General features: G+C 44.1%; 1 protein-coding gene across 1 annotated transcript; it reads left to right on the plus strand.

The window, feature by feature from the left end:
• Positions 1-2,113: 2,113 nt before the first annotated feature.
• DBNL (drebrin like) lies at positions 2,114-23,872 on the plus strand. Its single transcript, XM_018567454.1, has 13 exons — positions 2,114-2,181; positions 4,688-4,743; positions 4,960-5,072; positions 5,158-5,232; positions 12,125-12,268; positions 12,967-13,044; positions 14,945-15,096; positions 15,407-15,440; positions 16,865-16,958; positions 17,067-17,255; positions 17,333-17,418; positions 20,691-20,766; positions 23,627-23,872. Exons 1-13 carry the CDS (start codon positions 2,114-2,116, stop codon positions 23,764-23,766), a joined length of 1,305 nt encoding a protein of 434 aa, XP_018422956.1. The 3' UTR covers positions 23,767-23,872.
• The last annotated feature ends 1,729 nt before the right edge of the window (positions 23,873-25,601 follow it).

Here is a 25,601-nt window from a genome sequence, read left to right on the forward strand (position 1 = left end):
ACAATTGCGCTACACATGTTACATATCGCCGCGAACGTCGCAGTGAGAGCAATCATTTTAGGGCCATCAATCACTGATAACACTAAACTGATGAGCGGTAAAAGCTTTTAAAGCGTCGCCTATGGACAATTTTGGGTAATGTAGGTTTTTTTTTTTTTAAGGTTTCGCGCAATGTAGGTTTTTTTAAGGCTTGACATGTTTGGTGTCTTTTTACGCGACGTGACCGCGTCTTTTATATTTTACCAAAAAATTGGGTAATAATAAATGTTTTAGAATTTAATATAGGGGAAACTGTTTTTTATTTTTTTTTATTTTTCCTTAATATATTAAAAAATAAAATCCCATCCCCAAAAAAGGGTATACAATTCATTTCAGTACAGCGCTGCATGACGGAATAAATGTCAGTCAAAGTACCGCAGCGCTGAATACTGAAAAATGGCCTGTATGGGAAGGGGGTTTAACACCCCAGACTTCAAGTGGTTAAAAATAAATGAAAATATTTAAAAAAAATTGAAAATTAAAATAACATTTTTTGGTGTTTTGGCCTGACAATTTTTTGTAACATTTTGGTTTTGTTTCGGTATTTACATTTTAATTTCGGTGCACCTCTAGCCAGCACTATTTACAAAACAAACAATCTCCAAAGGTACCTGGCTCCTGAGATTTGTCCACCCCGAGATACATCTATACATATACTCATATACTATACTATAGCTAGATATATATGAGAGAAAGAATAAAGCTTTGATTTGAGGGGTTGGCATTCATGTAGGTACAATCTGACTGCTTTCAGGGCAAAGCTTGCCATACACTGTTGGAATTTCGGGCGAATCCTGCTGATCCGTGCATGGGTGACTTTAGGCCCCATTCACACTTGGAGCAGTCTCCCAAATTACTCATGTGAAGCGCCATACAAAGTTCACACATAATGGGACATGGCAGCCATTACCTGCGGACGATTGTCCCTGGACGTAAACAGCTTGTGTCCAGGTACGATCGTCCACAGGTAATCGCAGCATTTCCGATTTATGTGCAAACAGCTGGTCTCATGGAGCAATTTGTGATACTGCCCCATCGTAATTGTAAAAAATGTAAATGGGGCCTTAGTAGTTACAGTGTGAGTGGAGAGAATGTTCATTCTATACATGAAAAGTCTGAATTACCCTTTTAGTTTTTTTCCACCGCTCCAAGCTTGCTCCTGTGATGGACTACAATCTCAATACAAACTAGTAGTCCATCACTGGAGCCATTTTTAATTTTTTTTTTTTTATTGTTTATCCAATTAACCGATTTATCGAACTTAATAATCGGCTAACTAATCGATTTTGAAAATAATCGTTAGCTGCAGCTCTACTTTATTCTAGTCTATTTATTGGTCCAGCATGTTTTATTTTCTGAAGCTGGCCATACACTTTACAACCATCGCAAGACTTTTGTCTTGCGATGGTTGTAAGCTAATTAAAAGCTCGTACGATCTGCCCGTCTTGGACAGGCAGATTGTACTTGTGATCACTGAGGGACGGGCTTCCCATGACTGGAATGCTGAGCGGGCAGTGTGCACTTGCGGCATTTGTCTTAGGAGCAGGCCACAAACCCGCCGAAAATCGTACGATTCTCGGCGGGTTTTCAAACATGCTCGTAAGACAAAAGACGTGCAACCGTGCAGTAGAAATGTTCACACGCCTTCCATACACCTGCTGATTATCGTACGATCGCGGGATTTCCCGCGATAATCGGCAGATGTATGGGCACCTTAACAATGATTTGTGATTCACATTTTATGGAATAATTTGGCAGTCTTTTAAACAGCAGAATTTAATGCCATAGGATGAGATGCAGATATGCTGAATATTGGGCCCCATCTGATATTGTCATTTAGTTGTTCTGCTCTCTGCAGGCTGATTAAAGAAGTCTGTGTATCTTTAAAGCAAAAAATAAGAAGTGGAGATGTGTGGGAGGTGTGTACTTTAACCCACTGTGTGCCAGATTTGCACTGGTGCAGATAACGTGTGTGATATGGTGGAAAATAGTACAGTGCTATGCATGCGTCTTAGAATGGAGGTGACACAACAACGTGTTTCCAGCAGTTGTGGTAAAGTGTGATAAAAAGACCATGACGAAAGAACTTGTGAAATCCATCCGTATCTCCATAATTGTGCGTCCTTCCTTTTGTGTCTCAGCGTCAGATGGTCTAACATCCGTTTTGGCCGACCGGCGGCTCTGTATCTTCTATGGAACATCGGGCACTGATCATATTGCTTGTAGAAACTGAGCGATGTTCAATCAAGTATTGCATAGAACACGGAGTTAAATGTTCTAATGGCAGAACTGTTTAGCTGTAAATGATTACCAATTCGGTCTGATTCTGAAACTGGTGGGCCGCTAATATGCAAATCATATACGCAGATTAATCTGTTGTCTGCTTGCCCGGATTTAAAGAAGCATCTTTAAAACAGACACTGCCACCACCAAAGTTTTTGTTTTTTTTGCCCCGGGCCCCCCCAACCCACTTATTTGTTACCTTGCCAACGCTTCTCTGACGCTCCCGCCTCTAAATGATTCATACCTTGTCAATCCTTCTGCCGCTCCCTCCTCCAACTGATACTTACCTTAACAATGCTTCTCTGATGCTCCTTCCTCCAGCTGATACTTGCCAACGCTTCTCTGATGCTCCTTCCACCAAGTGATACATACCTTGCCAACGCTTCTCTGATGCTCCTTCCACCAAGTGATACTTACCTTGCCAACGCTCCCCCCTCCAACTGATACTTGCCTTGCCAACACTTCTTTGCCACTCCCCCCTCCAACTGATACTTGCCTTGCCAACGCTTCTCTGCCACTCCCCCCTCCAACTAATACCTTGCCAATGCTTCTGACACTTCCTCCTCCAACTGATACTTACCTTGCCAACGCTTCTCTGAAGGTCCCTCCTCCAACTAATACTTACCTTGCCAATGCTTCTCTGACACTTCCTCCTCCAACTGATACTTGCCTTGTCAACGCTTCTCTGCCACTCCCCCCTCCAACTAATACCTTGCCAACGCTTCTCTGCCACTCCCCCCTCCAACTAATACCTTGCCAATGCTTCTGACACTTCCTCCTCGAACTGATACCTTGCCAACGCTTCTCTGACGCTCCCTCCTCCAACTGATACTTACCTTGTCAACGCTTCTCTGCTACTCCCCCCTCCAACTAATACTTACCTTGCCAACGCTTCTCTGAAGGTCCCTCCTCCAACTAATACTTACATTGCCAACGCTTCTCTGACACTTCCTCCTCCAACTGATACATACCTTGCCAACGCTTCTCTGACGCTCCCTCCTCCATCTGATACCTTGCCAATGCTTCTCTGATGCTCCCTCCATCTGATACTTGCCCTTTCAATGCTTCTGCCGCTCCCACCTCCATTGCAGCCATTAACAATGCCCTCTGCTCACCATGTATGGGGAGCACCTGACAGTGCTGGGGACTAGCAACCAATTGTTAGACCAAGCGCTGACGCATAACAGAGGTAGTGATGGCACTGCTCCCTTAAGTGTTCAACACCAGCTGACACTGGGGGATTTTATTGCTGGCTATGGTATAGGATGCATGGTGTGGAAGTGGGGCCCTGGCAAGGTTGGTATCATTGGGTCAGGAGCAGGCCCCACCCAGTAGAGGTTGTCTGTAGAAAACTACAGTAGGGACTGATACAAGCAACCCTGCACAGAGGAGAGAGCAGCAGTGAGTGGTCTTAATTACAGGAGCAGGCGGAGATGAGACCAGTCCTCCTGCACAAGGAGAGAGGGCAGCAGCAAGCGGTCTTTATTACAGGAATGTCCCAGTTCCCCACTGGGTTACAGCACAGATCTGGAAGAAATACACAAAGCACTCCAAGGGAGAATACTAGAGCTGCAGCTAACGATTATTTTCAAAATCGATTAGTTAGCCGATTATTAAGTTCGATTAATCGGTTAATCGGATAAACAATAAAATAAAGTTTAAAAAATGGCTCCAGTGATAGGACTACTAGTTTGTATTGAGGTTGTAGTCCATCACAGGAGCAAGCTTGGAGCGGTGGAAGTAAAAAAGAAAAAAAGATAGTGTGGTGTGCAATATAGTGAAATGGAAAGTGTAAAATTATACAGCAATGAATGCAGAATGGCACCGGCTATAGAGGACTACAAAACCCAGCAAAAGCACATTATACAGCGCAATTCAGAATACCGCCAGCTATAGAGGAATACAACAAATCCCAGCAATAAGCAGGAAATGTGAGGCGGGGACGAGGTGCGGTGTGGGGAGTGTGAATGCGAGCGGGTCTGGCAGCGGCGAGCGTGAGGTGGGGAGGAGGTGCGGCGCACAGCGTGTGGAGCTGTGAACAGGGCCAACTGATCGGAAGCCGATCAATCGATTATTGAAAAAGTTGACAACTTTTTCAATAATCGATTATAATCGATTATGTCGATTAGTTGTTGCAGCCCTAGAGAATACACACGCCTCTTCCATTTGAACAATATTTTCTTATCACGGCGTTCAGCTTTCAAGGGAACGTTTAGACTTTACAATGGCTAATTGTTTCTTTTGTGTGCATTTTATTTTATCAAAGGTTGCAAAGCTTCTGAATGTCTGAATTGACTTCTCTTTATAGTAATTATGCAGCCTACAGTTTTAAGGTGTCTGATTCTGATCTAACCTTTCATTTCAGGGCTTTGTACACATATGAAGGAAACAGCAATGACATCAGACTAGCGGGGTCTGGAGGTGGGTGGTTTTATATTGCACTCTAATCATATTGAATGTCTGTGCTGCTCTGGTTGAGGTCTAACCACGTCCGTCCTACATATGTGTAGGCCGCAGTCTGCTAGATCTCATGTTGCTTCTACTATATACTACATAATGTGACCTACTGTCCTTATGTCCTTCCTTTATCCTTCCTCTCTGTCCCATCCCCTTTATGTTCCCTCTAATTTTTCACAGATGGCGGTCTGGAAGAAATGGTGGATGAGCTGAGCAGTGGGAAAGTGATGTATGCTTTCTGCAGAGTGCGGGACCCCAACTCAGGTCTCCCCAAATATGTCCTCGTCAACTGGGTGAGTCGAGGAACAATGCCACTAATTTGCTGGTTCATTCACTTAATCGTGGTTCTTATCTCCCTTTTTGTTCTCTCTCTGACAGACAGGGGAGGGCGTGAATGATGCCAGGAAAGGAGCATGTGCCAACCACGTCAGCACTATAGCAAACTTCTTAAAGGTACAAGGTCACTTGTTGCCCATTTAAATGGAAATTGTTATGTAGCTATATGCAGTATTCCACAATATCTGCAAATACTTTTTAAATTATATTCTGCTGATCTTTATACCTCATCCACAATGTCTTCCATATCCCACAGTTTTTAATTTTCCTCTCATGGAACACAATATAACCTCAGGGCGTTCAACAGAAGAAGACCCCCCATATTTTTACATCATGGGGGTTACGAAGTTCCTCCTAGTAGGGTAAATACTGTGGGTGATAATGGGGCTGTCCACTGTATTTGAAGGCATTTTGTGCCTTTTAACAGTACTGGCAGGAACAGGTCTGTGGTCTCCCAGCTGCTGGGTGGGAGGTACAGAGGGAAGGGCAGGGAGCTGAGTGCCATAGACTCCTGCAGGCTGTGTGGGGGCCATGGATAGCTGCACCAGCAGTTCTTGGACTTTGTGGTAAGGAACGAGCACTACCAGTTTATAGCCTTGTTTGTCGGCCAAGTCGCAGTGCCTCAGGTGTTCTTCAAAACGTTGGTGGCCAATTTTCTTTGCCTTGAGATCAAGAGGACACAAATTATGAGGTACCTGGATGCCCTTCTATTGCATGTCCAGTCTCATTTGGAACTAGAGTTTAGCATGTCCATAGCCATTAGCAATCTGGAGGAGTTTCAAATGGATTTATAATCTCAATAAGTCCTCGCTATTCCGTCACTTGAGCCTGTAATACCTGGGGTTGATCATGGACTCCAATCAGGTCAAGGTGTTCCTCCCTTTGGAACAGCTGTAAACTACAGATTCAGGGTTGCCTAAAGCATGCTCACAGGTGGCTTCCTTTTCACCACTGCATGTGAATTTTGGGTCTCGTGGTAGCATTCAAAGAGATTCCTCATGTGTGATACCACAATAGAAAGTTGCAGCACGAGATCTTGTCACAATGGAACAAGTCTCCTGTCTCTGGACAGAGAAGATCAAGATACGTCCTCTGAGATCATCTTTAGGGTGGTGGCTCACCTCTTTCCTTATGCTACCTGAGAAGTCTATTTGCTGGAAAATAGTAACGAGGAATGCTTAGCTAGGGAGGAGTTCTGGATCTATAATCTGCTGAAGGTTCTTGGAGCCATGAAAAATCCCTGCTCCCCATCAATGTGCTAGAACTCAAAGCCATCAGATAGGCTTTATTTCGCTAAACGCACCGCCTGGAGAGAGGGCGGCCAAGAGCAAGAGGTAGTGCTGGAAGTGTCTTATATGCTGAAATGGGCAGATAATAAAGTTCTGGCTCTGTCCAATAGAATTCATACACGGGGTAGAAATCTGGCTATCAGACTATCTTAGACTCAAAAGGCTGGTTTAAGGAGAGCGGGCCTTTCATCCATGAGGCGTCCAACAAATCCTGCTATGAGGAATGTAAGATAAATTGAAAGGTGGACAGGTTTGTAGCAAGGGCAGAAGACCCTTGGGCAGAGGATGTATTGGCAGTTCTGTGGGATTTCTACACTGTGCTATATGCTTCCATAGCTACTACGCCAGATCGAAGTCAAGAGGAATATGTAGATTTTGGTGGCTCCGCATAGGCCCTGCAGGTCATGGTATGTGGAGGGCTCATTTACCACCTTGATTTACAGCCACTGGCCTGCTTGACTGTTAAAAGCCAAGTATTGAGGGACAGAGGGTTATGGGATCCAGTATTCCACACCATTCACAAGTCCAGGTCTCTCCTTTTTAGCCTAGCCTACTGACATTTCACTTGAACTAAGACATTCCATGGATTTGTCCCAAGTCATTACTCCTTAGATGCCTTATAGCCTTTTGATGTAGTTGGAGCGATTTAGGGCAGTGGTTCTCAACCTGTGTAACCTCAGGACCATCATTTGTCCTTGGTCATTAAGTCGCAGGGCAATGGAACTCATGGCATTAGGGTACCGTGTCTTCCGGTGCGGGTGTACGAACTGTTGGTGGGAGGTGTGTTTGGGGTACCATTCAAATGAATAGCAACACATCTCCCACACCTGAATGCATGGTAGGTGTGATTGCCTGGTACAGTGCGTTAACACACTTTACCATTGTGAACGGGCCCTCCAAAAACCCCGACATACATACACAATCTCGCACGCTCCTAGACATTCTCACATAAACACTCCAAAAATGTTTATTTTTTCTTACGAGAACTGGATTGGATCTCAGCTTGTGGTCCAGTGTGGGCTGCTGTGCTGTGATGGAGCTCCATCCATATGTGCATTGCTTGTACAGCTCCCTTGCGCGCCCTGTAGAGGTGTCGGGAGCCAGAATGTGATGTCACGCCGGTCCAGGTACCTCTGCAGGGCACATGCGGGAGCTGTACCCAATGCACGTAAGGATGGAGCTCTTTCACGTCCATACCCCCAACCCACTCCACCTCAAGCTGACACACGGCGCCGGGCAGCATATTTTGAATGGCTGCTTGGCACGACAACTGACATTGCTGCGCTAAGTGGAGGCTGAGGAGCTTCTCACTTAAAAAAAGTGGAAGGCATGCAACGACCCGCTGAACACGGGGGCCACGACCCATAAGTTGAGAACCAAGGGATTAGGGTGTATTTGATTACCACAGTCTGGTTTCACAAGTCAGATTCCCTGTTCTTGGTTGTAGAGGACATATGTAAGGCATGTATGTATTGTCGACTACTGCTTTTTCAGACTAGATACAGCAAACTGTTGTGTAAGCGTATGCTGTCAAGCACCAGCAGCCACTGTTTCTGGTTACATTGCATTCTATGAAAGCGGTATGTGCAGACTGGGCTTTCTGCCATCAAGCATTCATTTCTTAGGTTTGTAAGGCAGCCACTTTGTTATCAGTTCATTAGTTCATATTTGGGTCACACAAGGTGGATGTGGCAGTATCGGTTGATGCCAGTTTTGGCGTAACGTTTTTTTAGAAGGCAGTCTAATCTGCCTAAATCATTTTTTCTCTTGAAGGTTTGTCTGTTTTTTTGCCCACCTACTTGTGGCACTGCTTTGGGACTTCTCAGTAGGTAATCTAAATCAGAGTTGTGTCCTGAGATGAACAGAATAATAAATAGGGTTGTTTTTGTACTCTGTGAAATCCTTTTCTCTGCCTTCATTGGAGGGCAGAGCACATTTGTTTTTTGCAGTGCTGGCATTTGACTGAGCTTGTCTCCCGGGCTGTTCTTGGTTTTTTACTTGTAACTTGCATCCTATTCTTGCAGGGGTCCTTCTACCTGGAATGTAATGATCTAAAGTTGTGTTTCAATTGAACACAGTGAAAATAATTTAAAGTTCAAAAATGTTTTATTTCTGGTCATAATTAAGAACATTTGTGCAAGACCACTATGCATTTACCTTTCAATCAGCTTCATCCTACATACCGTATATCTTCATGTAACCGGGAAAGTCTTTCAGACCATTCCTGATTCTGTCATCGGTATATTCTGGCCTTTGGTAGACATAACACTTCTGGTCTCGGTAATTAATTTTTTTTTGATTAGGCGTGGGGAGAAAGCTATATAAAGAATTGTTGCTTAGAGCCACCTAATGCTACCCAGATCATTCAGCACAACATAGATGCAGAACAATGAAATATGTGACCCAGACAGAATATGTTGACTTAGACACACAAGGATTGTATTAGAGCTGGTGCAGTGCAGGACAGCTGAAATACGGTAAATCATTCCAATAAATGTCAGGCCATTCATCCCAATAAAATCACTTTTATAATAGTCATCCTTGAGGAATTGATTAGTCATCCTTTTGTCTGTGTTCGTGTGGCTGATTTCTGCAGATTTCTAGCCATGTACAACATTGTTTTAACCAGTTCGGCTCTCACACCTTTTATACCGCTTACAAAGATAGAAAAAAACCTTGTGGGCGTTGGTGTGCCACGGGGTCCTTTTATTCTCAATGGCACCCAACATACCTGTGTACCCCAAAGTCTGGTAATGCACTGCCATGTGTTACAAAAAGTAGTGCACTCGCCTTTCTTGGGGTGTTGGACACCCCACTCAAATGAAGGTGCTTCATAAACACATGAAGGCATTAACATAGCGTAATAGTGTGAACCCAGCCTTGTGCTCGACGATGGCTTCCATTGGCTCCATTTTTTTTTTTCAAAGCCAATCGGCAAATTTGTACTTCATGAAGTACTAAAGTATGAGTATGCTGGTTCCATGGCAATGGTCTTGAAGAGGCCAGCCATTGAAGAGGCCATTTCAGATTCTCCTGCATTAGGCTGTTCAATGAATTCTGCAAGCAGCGCTACTGCTGTGTGCATCCCCTATAGCAGAGCATCTCAGTAGGTCCATGTTCTGTTGAGATCCTTTGCATCAACGTGGCAAAACTGATGAGCAGGCTAATGTTGATGGGAATAAAACTGCCTTAAGCAGCATTCTGCACTTGCCCAATTGACCCTCTGCATTATGCCACAGATTGGGAGGAAGTGAAAGCAGCTGGACACCCAGCTGGTATACATTCGGGATGCACCAATACCGATACTGATTATTTGGGCGAGTACTTGTACTCGCCCCAAATGCTCGCGATACCGGAACATCCAGTATCAGGAAGCCAGCTCCATGCTTCCTCGTCACCTGGTGACGGAGCGGGGAGCCGGCTTCCCGGCGAGTCAATACATGCCACCCGGCTTCCTTAATGGGACTAACTTCTGGTAACGGTGTTTTGGTATCGGCGAGTGCCAGAAAAAATTATTGGTACTCGATACCGAAAAACATGCATCCCTAGTGTTCAGTGTCTTCCAGAATGATGCAGAGATTCTGAAGAAGATTATGACGTTGAATTGTTACATTTCTTGACTGAATCTTTGTGCTTTTGGAGCATTTTTATTTGCTTTTGCAAATCTGTTTTTTCTTAAGTGTCTGCCTGCCCTGTAGTTGTTGTTTATAGAGTCTCGTGATGCTTAGATCTTCTTCTTTTTCCACATTTGTTCTGTCAATTGTTCTGAGCTCAGCCCTTCTCTGCCTCCCCTAGATTGTCCTCAGAGATTCATACTTCCTTCCACTTAAACTGTGGATGTTCTAGAAGCTGGAGTCTTTAATCTTCCCCAAACCACAGCCTCCTCCTTGTTGAGTCATCTGAGAAACCACTTCAAATGCTTTGTATTTCTACCTGCAATATACTTGCTGGATTTTATTCATTTTCATCACTACTTTTATTTCTTTATAGCAGAATGTTCAGGAACTGGCCATCCTCTTAGGCCAGGTTAACACAATTTTCCAGACCAGATCTGGAACGCATGGCATTAAGTTTTTCTGCGTTCCGGAGCTTTTTTTTTTTTAGGTTGAAAATGGGCTTTCAGGTACGTTCCAGTACGTTTGCATGTGTTTTATGTATTTCCATGCGTTCCAGTACATTTCATACCAGACAGACATTATTTTTCTAGTCTGGAACGGACTGCGCTTGTGTGAACACAGGCAGAAATAGCATAGGGATGCATTTTGGGCCTGGAAAAGTCTGGTCTGGTCTGGTCTGGAGATGATGTGGTGTGAATGGGTCCTTAAACTTAATGCAGACTTGCCATGTTCTTAACAGATAAGTGAAGTCATGTACAACCTGCAGCTCAGTAACCATTTTCTTCAGGGGAGAATTTGTTCCTTAAAGGAGAACTATGAGGTGAGTGCTTTTCACTCACCTCATAGTTCTAGCCGACCTGCGACAATGAAACTGTCACAGGTCGGCTCAGTAGATCGGGAGGTGAGCGAACACATAACGGCGTTCGCTCACCTCTCGATCCTGTCACAGCTCTCTGCCGTGACAGGGGAGGGGCTGGATTCCCCCCTCCCCGCTCCGATCCACCATAGTTCACTGACAGCTGTCACCCAGCCCCCAGCTGGGCGGATCCGCTTCAGCTGTGGCGTCTCACCCTATGCTGAGCTTAGGGCGACGGGAGGACGCTAGTTTATGTCCTCTCGTTAACCTAAGGAGAACTATGGGGAAAAGCCTTAACCCCATAGTTCTCCTTTTAAAGGCAATAGGTTCAAGTACATCCAGTGACAGAAACCATGGAGTCGCTTGATGAAGAAGCGGTTTCCTTTTGTGAATGAGTGTTTAAAAGAGTTTTATTACTAAAGTACAGTTTGTAGAACATTCTTTTATTTCCTTTACCATGATACGTCTTTTTGAGCCTTCTGAGCCTACGTCCTTTTTAGCCTTCCTTTTTGGTAGGGGTAAAAATGTGTCGGATGAGTGCTCGTTGTGAACAAATAGTGTAACGATGGGCTAATTGAGCGGTGCTTCATATGTATTCTTATGGAGGTCTGTGTTATAAAACCATATTCAAAGCATGCGCACAATCGACAGGCCCACCAAATATGCGCCATAGTGCCCAGTTGAGCACAATAGGTTGAAGCATATGGGAAAAAACATGTCAAATGGTATTTGGGGTAGAATCCCACCCGTAGAGGACCTAAATGAGTTTTCCAAAATCAAAAGTTTCTAGTAATTGTAGCTGTTGCTTAACAAATATCCTGCGGATCTTGGTAAGGGGCAGTTGAGCTCGGTTTGGTGAAGGCTTTGGTATGCTCTAGTTACCATTTCATTAGAAGGTGTAACAGAAGCATAAATTAAGGATAACAGGCCAGGAGCTTGGGGATCAGAATGGCATTTGCTCTGAGTATGAACAAGGAGGGGGGGTAAGGTATAGAAAAATGAGTGCATTATATCTAAGCTGGACATACTGATGATGCTCTCGTAGAGGCATATCATGTGACTCTCGAAGCTGTTGAAAGCTTTTAATACCTTTTTGTGAGAGAGCAGGGAATAGATGATTAAGGATGCTCCTGCCACCCCTTAAACTGAGCAAGGTTCTCCATTTATTCCGAATTTTCATTCCTGGGCTTTGGTGTCTTTTTTTTTTTTTTCCCCCCCTCTACATTGTCGTCATTCTCTTTCCTCAGGGAGCCCATGTCACAATCAATGCACGTGCTGATGAGGATGTAGAGCCAGACTCTATCATGGAGAAGGTGGGCAAAGCTTCTGGAGCCAACTACAACTTTCATAAAGAGAGTGGAAGAGGCAGTGATGTTCCTCAGGGCCCTGTGGTAAGTTTTGGAGTTGAGAAGAAATCTGTTAGATGCTAAATATGCACAAGAGCAGGATTCTGGGGAGATCCTGTGAGCTTGTATGAATCCATATGGAGGAATCCACCACTAACTTGTCTGACCCTAATATATGCTGTGCTTACCTTTGCTACTGCTCCTTTGGTGTTCTTTGAAACTCCCAGTACTTTTAGGTATGAAGGAGCACTTGGTAACTAAGAAGGCAATCGCCAGACTTCTGTGATGTCAGCTGGGGAAGTGGTGTCTGCTATTATTGACAATTGTGTACAGAATATTCGGTATTGGCAGTGGTTACCAGTGACTTTCTGGGGACAGTGGCTGGTACATAGTTTAGACACTAGACGGTGCCTAGTACAGGATTCAGACATAGATTTTGGGTTTTATTTTTCTGACCGGTTTACTTTAGTGATGGGGATTGGTTGATGGGATTTAATGGAACCAGAAATGGCCAGACCATCATTTCACAGGTTTGGATACCTGACCCAAATAGGACGGTCTGTTTCCAGATTCTCCACATAGTGTTTGAGTGTATGTCATATAAATGATCTTTAATGTTTGATGCCAAATACTCTTCTGTGTGGGCAGGATGCAAGCTACCAATGGCCAGGTGAATCTAGTAAAAGCAATATGTGGTTCAAGTTTAGTTTCGGCTAACTCTATGGTGTTTTTTCTTTTCACAGGGATCTGTTTACCAGAAAACAAACGCAATGTCTGAAATTAAACGTGTAGGAAAAGAAAACTTTTGGGCTAAGGCAGAGGTGAGATTATTCTCCTGACCACGGTGATACAGATAAGTCATTGGGGCAATCCAATGAATAGAATAAGTAGAAAGGTTCTTGTTGCCTTCCTTACCGGAGATCCCATGTAATGGGAAGGGTGCTTGTAATGACTGCAGATGGCACCGCTGTATGCATAAGATAAATGTGAAAGATGTCACCAGCACACCGAAGATGCTTTTGGAATCGCCAAATGCTCATTGTATTGAACAAGTTGTCAGAATGGATACAAGCGCTTTTGGGACCTCGCAGGGTCCCTTCATCAGGCTTCAGCATTGACCAAGCGCTTGTATCCATTCTGACTTGTTCAATAAAATGAGCATTTGGTGATTCCGAAAGGATCTTCGGTGTGCTGCTGACATCTTTCACATTTATCTAATCCAATGTATAGAGCACAAAGTAGATTTCTATAGTGAAAGATGTACACTGAGAGTTTGTACAGAGCTTACTCCTCCACAACTTTTCTGTTCTCATGAACCCCTTGCATGGTAAAGATGACTAAAAGGAGCAATACCTGACCAATTGCAGAGGGTGTCTGACCCAGCTGGTAAACCACTGTGTGGGAGCTCTGCTAGTGCTATGTATTGTTGGTCAGCTCCTTTACTGCTGTCACAATGGTCAAATTGGTCTCATCACTTGTAGGTATTAGGCTGTGTTCTGGTTAGCCTAAAGGCAATATTCAGCCATTTCAGCTATACGTCAGCCTAATGTCAACCCTGTAATGTCAACTGTGCTAAAGGGCTGCCGGGAGACAGCGACAAGGGGTTAGTCTATACTAAACTGATAGTTCTATCCAGGAAAGAGGGACCCAAATGACGTTTCCCCTGAGCATGGGAGTTGCTTCATCTTGGCATGCGAAGTCTGTGAACTGAGCTGCGAATGTGCGGCTCAGTGTACAGGAAAGAAAAATGCTGACAGGCAGCTTTGAAGCTTTTATGGCAGAAGAGACTAAAGCTGGCCATTCACTGTAATATTTTCTTCATCTAACAGGCTGAACAAAGAAAATATAACCGATTCCTCCGTCAAGGTTTGTAAGCTTTGATCGAGGAATCTCCTGCGGTCTTTGTATTGTGACAGCGGCCGCCTGAATAGAGCTGGCAACTGATTGGCTACTGGCTCTGTTCGATGATTTTCCGACCGGCTTCTTCGATCAGTTGATCATCAAGAACCAGCTGAAATTCGCACAGTGTATGGCCATCTTCTAGTCTGTTCTGTTATACAAAGCCTTCCAATCGGCATTTTTTTTTATTTTCAGCTTCACTTTAATAATTGAGCCAAAAATCTTTTCAGTTTTGAATAAAGTTGGCAGGGATTAGAACCCCTATCTAGTTTTTACTGCTTTCCAGGGAGAGATTTCCCTTCCTGTCTTGCTGACATTGTTTTACCAGATGGGAAGTGAGGGGAAGTCTCCTACAGCAACATGGACAGAAAAATACATTTTTTGTATGTATTTTTTAAGTATTGTAGTGGAGGCCGTAACCCCTGTCAGATGTCTGATGTCCCTGTTGCAGATTCCCTCTCACTTCCTGTCTCAAATTGTTTGCATAACAGGAAGTGAGGGGAATTCTCTCTAATGGAGTCCCAGATAGCAGTACAAGGTTCTTGTATCCACTTTCTATTTGTATCCACAATGTAAAAAAAAAGAATGCTTTGTAGCGTTGTCTTTCACTGATGCTGAAATTGTAAGCCCAGCCTTCTAGCAGATGTAAGCTAAGGTGCTCGACATTTAAAAGACATGCAGCAAATTCAGATCATCTGGGCACGAATGCACTGAACTGCCATTGAAAACTGAGAAATTTAAAGGGGCAACTTACCCTGGGGTAAAAGTAGCTGTGACCTGAGTGATCATTTGTTCTTGGAATAAAACCTTCCCTGCTTACAGAGGGATGAGGAGGAGCGAAGACTAGGGGAGCAACAGAAGACGTCTTTGGAGAGAGACCGGCTGGAGAGTGAGCGAAAATCCAGAGAGCAGAAAGAGGCCGAGGAGAGGGAGAGACGGTTCAAAACGAGGGCCGGCGAAATAGATGCTCATAGGTAAGCTCAGCCAGGGACAAGACATTGATTGTGACAAGCTGCATGTCGGTGCTGGGACAAGGTTCTTAAGCACCCAAGGTGAAAAGGTCACCATGCAACCTTCCCAACCCCACCATGTGCTGTGTACTACTTTAGCAGCATAAATAGCAGGTTATGCCCTTTTTGTGCCCCCCCCCCCTCCATGTTAAAGTACCCGAGACGGCCATCTTTTCTGCCTATTCCTCGCTTTACATGAAAACATTTGCATTTTCTGACTCCAGAGTGGCAATTTGATCTGAGAATCTGTGTTAACGGTTTTCTTTTCCTACAGGAAAGTGCAGCAGGAGGCCGACAAACAAGAGCGGGTGAGTAGAGAAATGGGATCTAGGGACCAAAATACAGATGGCATGGGGTGGACAGCACAGTAGACAATTAGTTTTTTGATTTTGGTAATTTCTCTAGATGAGCACACATCTTTACATAATCCTTAACTATGGAAATGTAACATATTCAGGTTGCTATAATATTTTGGATCACTTTTGCAGTAGAGGAGTGATTCTTAACCCAAGTAAGACCCAAGCCCAAAACCTTCCATGCCCCAACCGTCCAAAAAATGTATACACGTGCAATAAAAGCATGGAAATGTAAAATATATGTTTTTAACACTTGGTACAAATTGAATAATTCATTGAGAAAATGAGTTAATGTCATTTAAATAGACACAATGACAAACAATTGGCTGCCAAATTATTGTTGTTAGTGGGATTCTGGTCGCCAAATCATTGGCGTCAGTGGGATTCTGGTCCCCAGGGCAGAAAAGTCCCTCAAGTCATTGGTTTTAGTAATATGAACCTCAATTTATTGGTGTCAGTTTAATAGGAGCTACCTGGAGAGAATATCCCCCAAAATCATTGGCGTCAGTGGCATTGTTGTCCCTAGGGGAGAATAAGCCCCAAATCATTAGTGTGAGTGGGATCGTGGCCCCCAGGGGAGCATAGGCTGCAAATCATTGTGGTCCCCAAGGGAGAATAGCCCCTTAATTCATTGCTGTCAGTTGGATCATAGCCCCTCAATTTATTGGTGTCAGTTGAATAGGGGCTACCTGGAGAGCATAGACCCCCAAACATCATTGGATTCAGTGGGATAGTGAACCCCAGTTGGGAATGATCCCTCAAATCATAGGTGCAAGTGGAATAGCAGGCTCTAGGGAAGAATACCCCCCAAATATTGGTGTCTGTGGTGATAATTAACTGAAATTAGGACAGGAGCCTGTGGCACCCACTGCTGAAGACTGACAATCCTGCTTGCTGCCTGCCAGTGCCTCTTGCCTCTATATTTCTCTGCACGGGCGCATGCAGCAATGAAACTATTTACATAGCGTGCAGATGAGTCCGCCCATGGAATTACTTTCCACCAGGGTACTTTCATAAAAAGTATTAGTACACTGACTTTTTGGTGATGCAACTGGTGGGGACCCACTGGAGCATCCTCTGATGAGTTCAGTCTGAGCTTGGGGTGACGGCAGTAGGTGTCGGAGCATACAGGAAGCCACAATCTGGCAGCTGGGAGGCTATAGCCCGGTGGTTGCAAATGTGTGTTCTCTACATCACAGGTTCTCAGAGGGGTTAGTTTTTTTGCTGTGCATACATAGGAGGCCGATAAACAGTGAAAGCTAAGACACGCAAGAAGTATTGAATACAAATGTATACACAGTGGATATAAAAAAGTCTACACACCCCTGTAAACCTGCCAGGTTTTTGAGTTGTAACATCTCAATCTCTTCCTCAAGGACACTGCTTCCCAGCGAACCGTTAATGCCCGGGAGGTGTTCATGCAGAAGGAGCGTGCGTTCCCTAACGCCGCCCCAGTCAGTGCAGCGCCTGGTGAGTCTCTATGGTTGTATATGTTGCAGAGTATTTCCAACCTCGTTCTGTGTGTTCGCTGTGACATCACGTGGTGTATTTTTTCTGTTTTGTGCCGTCTGTCTCCAGGAAAGCTGCGCAGTCCTTTCCTCCAGAAGTCGACCAGTCAGCCTGAGCCTGAGTCTCCTCCACCATCCCCTGTAAAGCTGGCTCAGGAACCCCCTGCATCACCTGTGTATCGTGCTCATCAGACACCCCCAGAGTCTCCAGCTCCCCCCGTGTCTCATTCTCCTCCAGCACCTCCTGTCAATGTGAAAGGTACAGAGAACAACATTAGCAGCACTAGACACAAGATAGCCTGTAGGCTCTGGTACTGATTATGAGTGTCTTTGCAGAACAAGTCCCTGCCCAGCAGCAGCAGGAGGAGGACTTGTACCAGGAGCCACCGGAAGATAATGATCTTTATGAAATGCCTCCTGAGGTAAGTGGCAAGTAGGGATCGTTGTTCTGTGTTATAGTAGTCAACTCATCACTGGCATTGGTGTTGGGACAGTTCTTTGTATCTGCGTGTTGTTCTACCCTACATAGAACTCTGTTAAGATGAGGTTTGTATCAATACTGAGGAGACATTGAGGTGCTGATATGAATGTGGTGAGTGTAATAAGGAATTATATATACAGGAAATAAAGACACCAATGCACAAGTAAGCCCGTCAAGAAAAAGGAACGGACTCGGGTAAACACAAAGATGGCACAAGGCAAAATTTTAAGTACAGCAATATAAACTGGGGAGCTAAGCTCGTTAAATTATGTACAACTAAAGACTCTTGTATGAAACACTAAACATCTCCTAAATCCATTTACTATGTGATGCGCAAGCCTTGTAAAGTGAACCAAGAAATGTTTCCTTTACTGAATGAGCCTCACACGCTCCCCCTCCCAGACACTGCAGCTCACAGTGGAGGTTTTGGCAACAGGAGCAGTGCTGTCAATCCAGAAAGCAGTGGCCAGGACTAGGGGACTAGGTGTAGCCAGACCTGTGAATCAGCAGTGACTATGCTGATAGCCACATCTTCAAAATCTTCTCATTCAACTGAAGTGCAAGCAGGCACATGTGAGGGACAGCTCTGCACTGAAATCAGGAGCAGTGCAGCATCATTGCCTCCCCATCACAGAAAGCTGAATTAGGTGGACGTCACTGGCTGGATTAACAGGTATTTGGGGGACTTTACAGGGGGACTAACGGAAAACTAAGTGTAGATGCACATATAATAAAGTACTGCATCACATTAATTTAATGGTAGGTTGTAGTTTTGCTTTATTTCACAGCCTAGAAGCAACCCAAAGGCTGCCATTGCTGACCTTCTTCTGGTATTGCTAGCTGCCTGGCTGCCTTGTTGACCTTTTTGCTTCAGTACTTTGTATCACTAACTCAACAAGTATGCAGATAGGGACATCTGACTTTCCTGATACAAATACTTGTTCTGGGTCAGTGACGCAGTATTTAAGCCAGTGGGACGGAATAGCAACCAGTCAACCAAGATTTCAAGGAGGTTAGCAATTACTATCTGTGTATTTAATGTTTACAATATTCGATGCAAAGCCAGAGAACATCGATGGTTAGATTCATAGGGCACAAGTTCAGGATGTCGTTAGAAGGCCATGAAGCCTGTGGGGATTATTCTCTGCTTGGCCACACGTCCATGCCCTATGCACAATCCAAGAGGCTCCACGGAGATCCATATGAAGACTTGCATGGATACTTTCAGGCACCGAAGGGTGCCTGCAAGTTAGCAATGTTTTTGTTTTCCAGACAGTTGATTACACGGAGTCTATCGGTAGGCTTATTAAAGAAGTAGCTCCTACAGCCTGGGGTGGAGCTGACAGCCAGCAGAAACAAACAAACCAAAAAAAAAGATGTAGTTATATTGCACAATGCATCCACTGGTCGAAATGGAACCAAATGCTACATGCACTTGGTCCTCTTAAGGATTTTTAAGCTGTGGTGCGATACTCCAGAACCCAGGTACGAAGGTTACAGCCATTCTCCCACACAGTACGGGCAAACTATATTTGGGATTATCAGGGGTGTGGACATTTAAAAAACAAAAAAACTACTTGTCCAAGGACTAAAGCGGGGGCCCGATCTAATTGTCCTGATACAAAAAAATAATTTTAACCAAAACCGTAATTAGCAGTGCTAAGAGGCGCTTCTCATTGGTCAGCGCCGTCAGGTGACCGTGCTGACCAACGAGTGCTTGCAATTTGCGAGCAAAATTCGAAATACATGGCACAGATAGAAAACACGTACTGGCGGATGTGAAGGACAGTTCGCCAAAAGGTAAGTATAGCAGGGAAGGAGAAGGGGGCAGATTTGTGCAGGCAATTCCATTTTCCCAAATTACTAGGGAAAGTGAATTTACCCTTTAGGGTGGGTGCAGACTTGGGCGATCGTGTGCATGCAGCAGTTGCCACGCAGCCCCATTAATTTAAATGGGGTTACATCCGCTTGGCAATCGCTGAAAAAAAGGTACATGTACCTTTTTTTCGCGGCATGCACTGTGTGGTGTTTTTAAACACGATTATGTGTGATTGCACAGGTGTTATTGTTGCGGGAAACTGTGCAATCTGCCTTGTGAGACTGGGGTGCGCCAGCATGATCGGCGGCGCTGTGTGATTCGGTGATTGCCTGGCCATTCGGTCACGGATCACCCACCACACACAATGCCCTATGCATGTGTTTATTCGCATGCAGATGGTGTATCAATTTTATTATTATTTTTTAGTTTATCCCCTTTATTTCCATTTTTAATTGTTTTTTTTTACTTTTTTTTAATGTATTTACATTGTTCATTTTTTTTATTATTTTTGACAATTTTTTTTTCCGTTTTAACTTTGCCATCACACGGTACCTAACAAGCCCCTTTGTGATAGCATTTGGAGGTGACAGGTTCTCTTGACCCTGTCACCTCCAATAAAGGAGTTCTAGCACAGCACTGTGCTCATTCTCCTGTGACAGGAAGGCTGCGAGTGCAGCATCCTGTGTCCGTGATCACACAGAGCATAGAACGGACATTCTCCATCCTGATCTAATTTCCTGTGGTCCTGGGTCCCCGAGGAGAGCGGGGACCCTGAAGACCACGACAGGGAGAGAGAGAGGCAGCGGCTGGGGACACAGGCAGTGAGGCAGCGGCTGGAGGGAGAGACGGGAGGGGAAATGGAGTGCAATGAGGGAAGGTGGAGTGAGAATCAGACTGCTTACAAGTGATCTCGAGCGGCTGTGTAGCCGCTGAAGATCACTTGTACAAAACTGCTCCCCCTCTACATTTAGCCCTGCTGCTTGCCCGAAACTGGGCTAAATGTAGAAAAAAAAACTGCCCGGCACCTGGAACTGCATGTCCCGGGCGTCTGGCAATAGGAATTCCACACACCTGGTTTATGCCGCCATTCCCTGATTCACTTTACATACACATGAATTCCCCCCTGGAGAATCCAGCAGCAGGTTGGGTTGCTTATGATTCCTTTAGATATAAAGCATCAGGATTATGGCCGCAAGATCTTTCCACTGGTCGCTTGGGACCTTGAAGAAGCCAACAGGTGATTTCATGGAGCCAAATGTACCAGAAACAGTAATTTGGCTTTGGGTGGACTTCTGCCTTACAACAACACGCAGTCTAAACAAATGACCTAATTTCTGCATAAATTTCACTTGCTGAGTGTTTTTTTTTCCTTTTTGTTACATCAGGAAAAGCAGGAGGAGCCGGTGTATGAAACAGGGTTGGATGAAGAGCGGGGACTGTGTGCACGAGCACTCTATGACTACCAAGCTGGTGGGTGTATAGTAGACTAAGGAATTGTTGTTATTGCATAAGCAGTGCTGTACGTCGATCGCTGCGTAATATAGACAAGACTCATTCAAATGAATGGAAATATGTCTACAGGGCATACATCTGTCAAGCATGTAAATGTATGAATGCCACATAATAGCACATCTTTCCCATATGGCAAGTTCCCCTATAGGCCCAGATTTAGGATTTCCAAGGTGCCCGTTTTTTTTTTAGAATGGGCGGATGGCAAGAGGTTAACTAACACAAGGAAAAAAAACTGTAGGATCCTGTTCATCTCCCATATTAGAAGGAAAGACGGTGATTGTGGAGAATTTCGGATGAGATTGATTTACATGTCATCACAGATTTGGATCAGATGTCACCCAACTAGAAAAGTGTGAAAAGCTAAACTGAAAAAAAATCAAATGCAGGAGAAAGAACTGCGAGATAAGAGCGGTGCTGCCCGGGTTACAGGCGAGAAGAATAGAGGCTTTGTTATTTGACAGGTTGAGTGCTGCATTGCAGAAACCCGGAGTGAATGTTTTATATCAGCACTTGGCACATGCTGGAGGTAACATGGCTTCTGTGGGGGGGTTACAGGAGAACAGGAGCTCACAGAGGGAGGGGATGTGGCTGAATTAATGGACAAATGGCTATCTTTGATCAATGCGGTTGAACTATTATAAGGGTTTACCTGTCGAGAGAAGTACACGGAGGCTGCTGATCCAGTTTCAGGCTTTTCTACTGACCCTCCTGCTTTATTAATTTAAAGAGACCCTGTCAGCAACTTAAAAAGATGCCAGTAAAAGCACGAAAAAGCAAACATGTCAAATGCTTACGTTTTAGCTTTTTTTTCCTTTTCCGTAAATTATTTTTCATATTGTGCTTTTTAAACTTGTTAGAAATGTTTTACTACTCCTGGAGAGTCCATTTCCTTGCACAGCCCCCCACCTCAATGCACGGCATAGTCCTTCTCTTCTGGGACTGGCTAACTTCTATCTGTGCTGACCCAGCTCTTCTGCCCTTCCCTTCACCTCCCTATGTAACCTTTTATTTGGCTGCTGCAGAATGAGAGAAGGGGGAATACTATAGGGTGTCACTTGAATGGCGGCTCTGAGTCTGCTGGGGCTGCTGACTTCATAGCCTCTCCTCTTTTGGGAGTGTCCAATTATTCTCTCTGCTGGCCAAGCTCCTCTGCCCCTCCCCTTACCTCCCTACATAACTTTTATGTAGCATACAGGTAATGAGTGAAGGTGAACACTATAGATTGTCACTTGTGTGACAACTTTCAGTCTGCTGGGGGTGCTGACGTCACATCCAAGATGGCTAAAAATAAATGTGTTTTTTTGGGTTAAAAAAAAGGGGGAATTGCCAAGATTTGATGGCCAGAAAAAAGGGATTTGGAGATGTAATTAACTGAAAAATATTTTTTTTCATTTTTATTGGATCTTTTATATGAAATGTTTATCAAAATACTTTCAGGATGTATGTTATGTTGGTGTTGACAGTCGGGATAAGTTAATTATTTTTGGCAGTATTTCTCTCGTCTGTTACCATTATTGGACAGACTGATGGCTTGAACAGCAGGAGCTTCCTAGGAGATAAATGGTTAAGAAATGACATTGTTGAGCTGCTGGTAGTAAAGAACCCCAGGAATGTTCTACTTGGACCAGACCAAGTGTCTGCATTTTCATTGTCCAAACCAAACAGTAGGACTTGGTCCTGAACCAAACAGACCTCAAACTACTGTGCGGTTTTGTGAGAAGCGTATCTTTAGAGCTCCACATAAAATGGGAAAAAACATTATGTGCCTTTAATGCATTAACTGTTCTGTTAGCACAGGATCGGATTTTGTAGAAGGGGGTTTTGACTTGTTGAAAGTTTAGAAAACCGTTTTTGTCTTGTTCATTGGGGGACGCTGGAATTCATAGACTGGTGGGTTATAGTGCCTTATACAGGACGATTTGGGCACTTGCAAACAAAAACAAAAATTGGGCCAACCCAATATAACCCCATCTACTCCCAGCATGTCTCCGATTTATCACTAGTTGCTTCTTTGTCATAAAATCAAGGGAGAATCCAGGAGTCACATTCATAATCAAGATGCAGAGTTTGAAACTATATTATTATGATTACTACAGGTACTTGTATAGCACTATCGATTTTACGCTTCACATAGTATGCATTCACATCAGCCCCTGCCCTCAAGGAGCTTGCAATCTATGGTCCCTATCTCACAAACATACTAGTTTAGACAGGAGCCAGTTAACTGACCAGCATATCTGGAGTGTGGGAGCGAACGGAGGAAACGCACACAAACTCTGGAAGAACGGCAAACTCCATTAAAACTCCTGGCTGAACCGGGACTCGAAGGGTGCAAGGCAGAAGTTATGACCACTGAGCCATTGTGCTGCATTATAGCAGGGAAATCCAGCCATTGAAGTCTCTGCCTTATGTTGGGGGGCTTATGTATACAATGTATGCTAATGAGAAACTTTCTTCAGGCCAGTACCAACCAACCAGCTTCTAATCAGAAACTTTTCTTTAGGCCAGTACCAACCAACTTCTAATCAGAAACTTTCTTCAGGCCAGTACCAACCAATCCGCTTCTAATAAACTTTCTTCAGGCCAGTACCAACCAATCCGGTTCTAATAAGAAACTTTCTTCAGGCCAGTACCAACCAACCAGTTTCCATATGTGAATTTTAGAATCCATTGATAACCATGCAAGGATTCTATTAAGTTCCTGAGGGCTGCCAGGACACTTCTTGTTGGCACACTTCATGCATATATCCCTATATTTAACTTTTTAGCGGACTTGGCATTCAGAGTGGATAATCCTGTCCATTTTTTTTCTATACAGCTGATGATACCGAGATCTCCTTCGACCCAGATGACCTGATCACACACATCGAGATGATCGATGACGGATGGTGGCGTGGATATGATCCCAACGGTCACTATGGCATGTTTCCTGCCAATTATGTGGAAATTCTGGAGTGAGAGACGATTGGGAGCCCTTTGGGGTTGGAAGTGAGACCTTATGATGAGAGAGGCTCCTACTGCACTGATACAGATATATTACCATGGGCTGTAACCACAAAAAAAACACCTAATGTACTTAATGAAAGGTTTTATGTTTAACTGTGACACAGACCGCTGATTCCACTATTCCTCACACACACCCTTGTTCTTAGTCACTCGTTTCAGTTTATGAATTGATATGGACCAATGTTTATGACCAAAGTAGACTGTCCATCATTAACACAGTGGCAATGGTACTTATACTTTCCATTTCTTCTATAAGGGACAGGTCTGCCTATACCCAGCGCTGTGTTTTTTATTTCTTCATTCGTTTTTAATGTGTTATTCCAGCTCTTTGGCAAATATAATTTTACAGTATGGCTGTACAATAATGAATTTTGTAAATGGCTTTTATTACCTTTAGGATCAAACGTTTTCATTATTCCCAAAGGCAAGTTCTCGACATGCCCTTGTTGCCATGTGGGCATTGTAGATTCAATGCAAAGATTCTTATAGCCATAGGAAGACCCTGTGACATCCAGCAAGAAGGTATTGTTCACCATTAGATTTGATGGGTATACCTAAAGCTTGTTTGGGAGTAATTGAACAAAATACTGTAGGTAATGAATGCTACAGATCAGATCTTCCAGCCTCAGATTTGTCAGAGAGATGGAACTTCCCTTAAAGACCAGAAGGATATTCTTTCACCAGCCTTTTCCTTTCCCCGTGTGTTTTTTGGTTGCTAGCACACACTGCTGTATACGTTCTCCCCCATTCCATCCATTCCCTTTTCCACACATTGCATTTTCATGCATATCCAGAACAAATAACAAATGTAAAGCCTGATTGTTATTGATTTGACTCTTTCTACTCCTTACTGATGCATCATTCCATTTCACAGTTCATTCCTAAAAACTAGCGCTTGGCTATCTGTTCTGCGCTTATAGGATAATGGCCAGACAACAAGTACACTTTATTACTGTACTGCCTTAATGTTTTGGATGGTTTTTAAGTGACCTTGTCAGCACAGGGTCACTTTGCATTGAAAAATCGCTATACAGAATTCTGGCCACCGGAAAGATGCAAGTATAGCGACTCTTCTATTACAAGAATGCGTTACCATACTGTGCCAAAAGGGCCACGTTAGTGTGAACCTTTCCCCATTCCACCAGCGTTTAAAAGTCCTTCCTTAGAGCTGACCCCATGAGATGCCTGGTATTACTTTTTAATAGGCGTTCTCTCGCCAAAGGTTCCATTTGTAACTAGAGGCAGACTTTCTCTGCTGGCTCGGCAACACCAACTGTAGTCCTCCTGTCCAATAAGATGGCCCTTATTGGCCCCTGGGGTAGTCTCATTGGGAAGTAACATGGCAGTTGGAGGGGCTTAGTCATGAAGTCAGTCACCGGTAATAAGAAACCAAATCGGAGAGGGGCACAGGACTTTCCTGGCTAATAAAGGTATTGGCAGGTTATCTTGAGGTGCCCACTCTGAAACGGGGGCAATGGCAGGTTTTATTGAGGTGCCTGCTTTAAAACAGAGGCAATGTCAGGTAATCCTGGGATTCCTACTGTAAAACTGTGGCATTGTCAGGTTATCTTGAGGTACCTGCTCTGAACCTTGGGCAATGGCAGGTTATCTTGTGGTGCCCGCTTTAAAACTTGGGACAGTGACGGGTTATCTTGTGGTGCCTTCTCTAAAACTAGACTTTTGTTTACCTTTTTAAAAGTGTAAATCAGTATAGGTTATTTTAAATGGTTTGAGTTTTCAAACCGACCTAGAGGACCTGAGGCCTAGTTCTTTTTCCATCTGACTTG

Source organism: Nanorana parkeri, unplaced genomic scaffold (assembly GCF_000935625.1).
Source record: "Nanorana parkeri isolate BGI_ZX_2015 unplaced genomic scaffold, ASM93562v1 scaffold1052, whole genome shotgun sequence".
NCBI classification, from domain to species: Eukaryota; Metazoa; Chordata; class Amphibia; order Anura; family Dicroglossidae; genus Nanorana; species Nanorana parkeri.

Bases quoted from the DNA above. Each gene is read 5' to 3' on its own strand.
- DBNL (XM_018567454.1), top strand. From the start codon at position 2,114: ATGACGAAAGAACTTGTGAAATCCATCCGTATCTCCATAATTGTGCGT. The intron at 4,744-4,959 runs GTGGGTGGTTTT...AATTTTTCACAG, and splicing joins CAGACTAGCGGGGTCTGGAG to ATGGCGGTCTGGAAGAAATG. The intron at 20,767-23,626 runs GTGGGTGTATAG...TTTTCTATACAG, and splicing joins ACTCTATGACTACCAAGCTG to CTGATGATACCGAGATCTCC.